The following is a 7,986-nucleotide window of genomic DNA, read 5'->3' as shown; positions in this document are numbered from 1 at the left end:
CATTTTTCAGGTTAAGGCAAGACATTCCTGTACGGCTGACGACAACATCGCAACTCGAGATCATGACACATGCATACGATAGTGGTATTTATTTTCTTAGACTTAGGCTAGAATATGATGTTTTTAACTTAAACTCTTATTCATGTTATTTAGTCTTTTGTTGTGTCGTTTTAAAGATATTTTCGAAACACGTAAGTCCATGGCTGTGTTTTAAGATAAAGGTTATGTTTTCTGGAATTTTAATGAAGTCTTCTACATTCAATGTTTTTGGTACGTATACAGTAGCGACCTTAAATTAAGTAGAAAATTTTGGATCGTTACAGTGGGTCTCGGGTCGTGGCTGACGGATTAGGTCGTAACTGGGCTTACAGGTTTTGTGCTAAAGCGACTGGGCTGCGGGAGTCGTCGGGTGTTGGGCTGACCTACGGTGGTTGGGTTCGGTTCGAGTCACGGGATCCGGCCCTCGGGTCGGACTTTGTCTTCTTCATCCGGTTGCCTACGTGTTTTTCCGGCAACCTTTCTCTCTCCTCTTCAACGTTGTTCCGACGTCCTTCTTCCCTCCTTTTTCCTCCGTTCTCGAGTCTCTTCCTCCCCCTAACTCCAATTTTGGTATTAGTTTGGTTCGTAAAGGTCTCACACTCCCGGATCTGGAAGGGTTCGAAAATGCGACGTTCCGTCTCCCTTGCCAACGATGTTCAACGTATAGGACTCGTCTAAATCTACCCCTGATGTGTGTAAAAGGCTTTGGGATTACTTTTGTTGCATAAAATGGAGGTTTTGGCTTCAATTTTGTAGGGTTTGGCCTCGCTGGAGTTTCGTCGGATTTTCTCTGTCATCTTCGTTTTCTTTATTTTTTTTTTCCTTCTTTGTAGGTGTTCTGGGGTGGTGAAGGTCAGGATCGAGTTTTCGTGGCATCCTCACCTTCGGCCGCCCTTTGTGGGTTGTGTGCGACTGAAAACTCCGGTGTTCGCCGGAGTTTTTGGTTCTGCCAACGACTCCATTTTTTTTTTTATCCGTTACATTACCTACCCCTAAAAAGAACTTTCGTCCTCCACAGTCTCGAACTTCTGGATCAACTCGGGATATTTTTCCTTTATTTCCTCCTCTCGTTCCCACGTACCTTCCTCGATTTGGTGATTACGCCACAATACCTTAACGACACCTATGTTTGTATTACGTAAGGCTTTCACTTCTCGGGCTAGAATTTTAATCGATTTCTCCTGATAACTTAAATCTTCCTCGATTTCGAGAGGTTTATAGTCTATTACGTGCGTAGGGTTTGAAATATATTTCCTTAACATGGACACATGAAATACATCGTGTACGCTTGAGAGTGAAGGTGGTAAAGCTAGTTTGTAAGCTACCGAACCTACTCTTTCTAAAATTTTGTACGGTCCGATAAATCGGGGGCTTAGCTTCCCCTTTCGTCGGAATCATAAAATGTNAAATCTTAGAATGCCTTTCATAGGAGCTACTGTTAGGAACACTGGGTCTCCCTCTTCGAACTCTAAATTCCTACGCCTAACGTCGGCGTAACTCTTTTGCCTACTCTGTGCGCNTAGCTTCCCCTTTCGTCCAAATCTTAGAATGCCTTTCATAGGAGCTACTGTTAGGAACACTGGGTCTCCCTCTTCGAACTCTAAATTCCTACGCCTAACGTCAGCGTAGCTCTTTTGCCTACTCTGTGCGGTGCGCATCCTTACTCTAATTTTCTATACTGCCTCGTTGGTGATTCGGACCAGCTCGGGTCCTACTAGTTCTCGTTCTCCTACTTCGTCCCAGCACAATGGGGATCTACACTGTTTTTNGCACAATGGGAATCTACACCGTTTTCCATACAACGCTTCAAAGGGTGCCATCCCGATGGTTGCTTGGAAACTATTGTTGTATGAGAATTCCATTAAGTGTAGTTTAGCGTCCCAACTCCCTGTGAAATCTATAACACATGCCCGAGGCATGTCTTCCAGGATTTGGTTTAATCATTCCGTTTGGCCATCAGTTTGTGGGTGAAAGGCGGTGCTAAAGTCGAGGCGGGTACCCAACGCTTTTTGGAGTCCGCGCCAAAAGGTTGACGTGAAACGCGGGTCCCGATCCGACACAATAGACACCGGAACTCCATACAATCTCACAATTTCTTTAACATACAATTGAGCCCAGTTGTCTACTGTATATGTTGCCTTACTTGGCAGANAACCTCACAATTTCTTTAACATACAATTGAGCCCAGTTGTCTACTGTATATGTTGTCTTACTTGGCAGGAAATGAGCCGACTTTGTCAAACGATCGACAACCACCCAAACTACCGTGTAGCCCTTTGGTGTTTTGGGTAGGCCTACTATGAAATTCATAGCTATGTTTTCCCATTTCTATTCTGGTATGCTTAGAGGATGTAGTAACCCGGCGGTTTTCTGCCTAGGGGCTTTTACTTGTTGGCACACTAGACACTTACTCACGTACTCCGCGATATTCTTTTTCATACTTCTCCACCATAAATGTTATTTCAAGTCTTGATACATCTTTGTTCCACCTGGATGTATCGAGAAGGGTGAGTTGTGTGCCTCAATTAGGATTTCGTTTTTTATTTCACTGACCGGTGGGACACATAAATGCCCTTGACATAATAGTCCGTCATCTGTTGACTTAGAAAAACCGTCCACTGGGCATGTTTTCAACTGGTTTAGGATTTTGTTTAGACTTGGGTCCTCACGTTGTGAGTGAGTCTATGATCCTTTGTCTGAGCGTGGGACGCACTGTCAGTCGGGCTATTTGAGCTGCCACCTCTTTCGTTACTACCGCTATGTCAGCTCGTTCGAAATCAGTTCGCACTCGTTGCTCCCTCGTGATGAGGCCGACGAGTGTACTGCTTTTCGACTTAGTGCATCAGCGACTATGTTTGCTTTTCCAGGGTGGTACTGAATATCTATGTCATAATCTTTTACCAGCTCTAGCCATCTACGTTGTCTCATGTTCAATTCTTTTTGTGTGAACAAGTATTTTAGGCTTTTATGGTCCGTATAAATTTGTGTCTTTTCGCCATACAGGTAGTGTCGCCAAATTTTTAGCATGAACACCACTGACGCCAACTCCAAATCATGGGCAGGATAGTTTTTCTCATAATCCTTTAGTTGGCGTGACGCATACGCGACCACCTTGCCCTGTTGCATCAGTACACAACCCAACCCCTTTTTGGATGCGTCACTGTAAATCACGTATCCCACCGAACTTTCTGGAACCGTGAGCACTGGGGTGGACACCAGTCTTTGTTTTAGTTCTTGAAAGCTGGCCTCACAAGAATCGTCTCAAACGAAGGGTACACCTTTTTTTTGTCAATTGGGTGAGAGGTGTGACTATTCTAGCAAAGTCTTTAACAAACCTTCAATAGTAACCCGCCAATCCCAAGAAACTTCGTATTTCAATGTCCGTAGTTGGGTGTTTTCATTTCATGACAGCTTCTATTTTGTTGGGATCCACTAAGATTCCGTCTTTATACACTACGTGCCCCAATAACGAAAACTGTCGTAGCCAACATTCGCACTTGGAGAATTTGGCATACAACTTGTTCTCCCTCAAGATAGTTAGGGCCTTGCGAAGGTGCTTTTGGTGTTCTAGGTCTATTTTTTAGTATATGAGGATGTCGTCTATGAACACGATCATAAACGAGTCTAAGCATTCCTTAAATACTCGGTTCATTAATTCCATGAATACTGCTGGGGCATTAGTGAGACCAAAAGACATTACCACAAACTTATAGTGGTCATATCTGGTTCGAAAGGCTGTTTTCGGTATATCTTCATTTTTAATCTTAATTTGATGCGGGGTAATGGGTATTTGTTCTTTACCATCCTCTTGTTTAATTCCCTATAATCAATGCATAGACGCATAGAGCCGTCTTTCTTTTTGACACACAACACTGGCGCTCCCCAAAGGGATACGCTAGGTCGAAAGAACCCTTTATCTAATAGGTCTTGCAGTTGTGATTTAAGTTCTTTTAGTTCTGCTGGTGGCATGCGGTACAGGGCCTTAGAGATGGGTCCCGTTCCTGGCTCCAGTTCTATTCCAAAGTCTACCTTTCGCAGTGGAGGGATTCCCGGGAGGTCCTCCGGGAAGACATCTATAAATTTGTTTACTATGGGTACTGTGTCTATTGGTTTTTCCTTTCCTTTTGTGTTTACTGCACAGGCTAAAAACGCTCACCCCCCCTTGTTGTACCAGGCGTCTCGCTTTCATCATCAATATTATTTTTGGGGTGGTACCTGTGAAGGTTCCTTTAAACTTAAAGGTAAGTCCGTTTGGAGGTGTGAATATCACCTCTTTCTTATGGCAGTCTATGCTAGCAAAGTTTTCGGCTAGCCAGTCCATTCCTAGTATGACGTCAAAATCCATCATATCCACTACTTTTGAAGTCTACGTGGATGGTTTATCCAACTATTACCACTTGTCCGTCTTTTACCCTATTTTTCGTCACTAGGACTACCCTTGCTAGAGTACCGACCGACAATACATGCATTAAGAGTTCTACTATGAACCCTGCTTGTTTAACAAATGGTAAAGAAACAAACGAATGGGTAGAACCAGAATCAAACAATGTCAATGCAAAGTGTCCTAGTATAGAAAGTGTACCTGTCACCATGGTGCTAGACGTTCCTGCCTCTTTACTGGTGGTTGTATATGCCCTAGTCTATGGGTGGGTTTGTATGGTGGGTTCTCGAATGATCGTCCTCTAAGGGGTTCCCTTGAATTTCCTGCGCTCCTTGTAGGGCAAGTTCTGGCCGAGTGACCTGCATGACCGCAGATATAACACATACCTGAGCCTGTCAAACATCTCCCAACATGTTGTTTTCCACAGTCCCACCACAGGGGCTTCTCCGGTGTTAGGTATTGGGCTATTGGCGGTGAGTAGGTGGCCTATTCTGATATCGAGGTCTCTGGAGCAGTGGTTGGAATTCTATGGTTCCGACCTCGACAGGGCGTTTCTTCCCTGTGACAACCGTCGGCTCCAGTTTTTTTCTCCTCCGGAGGTTCCTCTAGGGACTTGAGCATCCATAGGGCCTCTTCATAAGTTGTTGGATTAAAAGCCTCCAACATGCGGCGGGTCTTCGGGTTCAACCCCAACACAAATTTCTCCATCTATTTCTCTTCCGTGTCAGCTAATGACGGTGCAAACCTTCTTAATCTCATGGACTCCTGATCATACTGATCCACCGTGCGATCTCCTTGGGTTAAGTGATTAAACTCTTGTTGTTTCTTTATACGGGTTTCCTTTGGATAATAATACTTCAGAAAGGCTTCCTTAAATGTTTCCAACGTTGTAATCCCCTCACCCGGGTTGATACTCTGTTTATTGTCCGACCACCACACTTCTGCATCTTTTTGTAATACATACGCCGCACACGCCACCTTATGTTCATCAGGGCATCTCATTGATTCAAAGGTCGTTTCCATGTTTGCAATCCACATATGAGCCGCTGTGGGATCTTCCTTTGAACTGACAAATGGATGGGGGTTATACCGTCTGAAATCCTTTAACCAACTCGCACCCCTGTCCGGTTGCGGGTTGTTGGCCGGTTGTATAGCTATCGCATCCACTGGTAGCATGTCCGCCGCGTTGGCTGGTTGCGTGGCCATTGCCGCGACTTGTTGTGTAGCTAACAACGTGGCCTGTTGTGTGGCTAGCATTGTTTGCATTGTCGTTTGGAGTGATTCCAATATTAACCTTGTGGCGGGGTCTAACTCGGGCTGTGGTGCAGCTTGAAGAGGTGGTGCGTATTCAGGAGGGGGTACAGCTTGTGGGGGAGGTGCATATTCAGGAGGTGGTACGGTTTGTGGGGGAGTTGCATGTTCAGGAGGTGGTACAAACGCATAGCGTCGATAGTCGACCCTTCTTGGGAAGAGTTTCTTTCGGCTTCTCTTCTTCCCCCTCTTCTAATGGGAGGTCGTCCTCTCCCGAACCTCTTCTACGTCCTCGGTGCGGCATGGTTCTAGAAACCAAGAAAATGATTCTAACTAAGTTTATGATTTACTTATAACATTCCCTACATTCCACCATATAATTCAGATAAAAGAAAACATAAATATCATAACGTAAAGACATGCATTAACACCAGATCACATCACAACACAAAATCATACAGTATCTATAATTAAACTTTATTCTTCTCATTCTTTGATTAGGATCTATATCTATTACTAGATTCTTAAGCATAATGTTGTTTAGGAGGATTCTTTGATTAGGATCTATATCTCTTACTAGATTCTTAAGCATAATGTTGTTTAAGAGGATTCTTTGATTAGGATTTATATCTATTACTAGATTCTTAAGCATAAGGTTGTTTAAAAGGGCAATCTTTATCGAATATGATATGGAATATTTTTCTATATATCTTAGAATATACTATTCTATATATAATATACACATACTCTAGGACGGAAGGATTTGTTTAAAAGGGAAGCTTTAGTCCGATATGATATGGAATATTTTCCTAACATACTCTCTAGGATGGAATATTTTTCTAAGGTTGTTTAAAAGGGCAAGCTTTAGTCGAATATGATAAGGTTGCTTTAGTCGGATATGATAAGACGAATATGATAAGGTTGCTTTAGTCGGATATGATAAGACGAATATGATAAGGTTGCTTTAGTCGGATATGATAAGGTTGTTTAAAAGGGCAAGCTTAAGTCGAATATGAAAAGGTTGTTTAAAAGGGCAAACTTTAGTCGAATATGATATGGAATATTTTTCTATATATCTTAGAATATATTATTCTATATATAATACACATACTCTAGGATGGAAGGATTCGACCCTCTAAATAGCGGGACCAAAACCCGTTGCCTTACCACTTGGCCACGTTCCATTTATATTCACCACCAATAAACACTAATGTTCGTAGTGGTTGGTCGTCAATTCCAGTACAAAGATTTATTGAAATAATCATATTGTTGATCGGATTTTGATACGTTTATAGATTCAATTAAACTCAATTTATTGATCATTACATATAATTCTCTACGACCTCCAGCTCATATTATAAAATAAATCTTTTTTATTTCGAACTACAATAAAAATGTTAGGTTGGAGCTAATAAAAAATACCTAAATAATATTAATTATTTTGTTTAAGTATTATTTTGATCTACCTTTGATGTAAAACAGGTAAAATAAATCTTAACATAAATATGAAAATAAATGTATAATAAAAGAATAACTAATACTTACTCTATCTTTTTATTATTTCGAACTAAAATAAAAATGTTATATTGAAGTCGATAAAAAAAAATACTTAAAATAATATTAATTATTTTGTTTAGAAATGATTTTGGTCGGCCTAACCGGGCCTTACTATAAATATATATATATATATATATATTTATAACGTAGTACTAATCTTTTTTATTTCTTATTTCGAACTAGAATAAAATGTTAGGTTGAATCTAATAAAAAATATCTAAAATAATATTAATTATTTTGTTTAAGTATTATTTTGGTCTACCTTTTATAAAATAAATCTTAACATAAAAATGAAAATACATGTATAATAAAAGAATAACTAATACTTACTCCATCTTTTTTTATTTCGAACTAAACAAAAACTATTATGTTCGAACCTCATAAAAAATACCTAAAATAATTAGTAAAATAAATCTTAATATAAATATGAAAATACATGTATAATGAAAGAATAACTAATGCTTACTACATCTCTTTTGATTTCCAACTAGAATAAAAATGTAATATTGAATTTGAATTTTAAAAAATACCTAAAATAATATTAATTATTTTGTTTAAGTATGATTTTTGTCTATAAGAAGGTCTAACCTGGCATTCATAACAAAAAAAAATATATATATTTATAAATAGTTCATATTTAAGACATTTATTAAAATTGCTTACTAATCTTTTCTATTTCGAACTAGAATAAAAGATTAGGTTGAAGCTAATAAAAAATACCTAAAATAATATTAATTATTTTGTTTAAGTATTATTTT

General features: G+C 39.9%; 1 protein-coding gene across 1 annotated transcript; it reads right to left on the bottom strand.

Annotated features, from left to right (window-relative positions):
• Positions 1 to 5,128: 5,128 nt before the first annotated feature.
• Positions 5,129 to 5,626, bottom strand: LOC111784337. Its single transcript, XM_023665066.1, has one exon. The coding sequence runs from the start codon at positions 5,624 to 5,626 to the stop codon at positions 5,129 to 5,131; it is 498 nt and encodes a 165-aa protein (XP_023520834.1).
• Positions 5,627 to 7,986: the final 2,360 nt, after the last annotated feature.

This window comes from Cucurbita pepo, unplaced genomic scaffold (assembly GCF_002806865.2).
Source record: "Cucurbita pepo subsp. pepo cultivar mu-cu-16 unplaced genomic scaffold, ASM280686v2 Cp4.1_scaffold000189, whole genome shotgun sequence".
Lineage (NCBI taxonomy): Eukaryota > Viridiplantae > Streptophyta > Magnoliopsida > Cucurbitales > Cucurbitaceae > Cucurbita > Cucurbita pepo.
This window is presented reverse-complemented; position numbering and strand designations above follow the sequence as displayed.

Excerpts from the sequence above, each read along its gene's own strand:
- LOC111784337 (XM_023665066.1), bottom strand. The coding sequence starts at position 5,626 with ATGGCCACGCAACCAGCCAACGCGGCGGACATGCTACCAGTGGATGCG.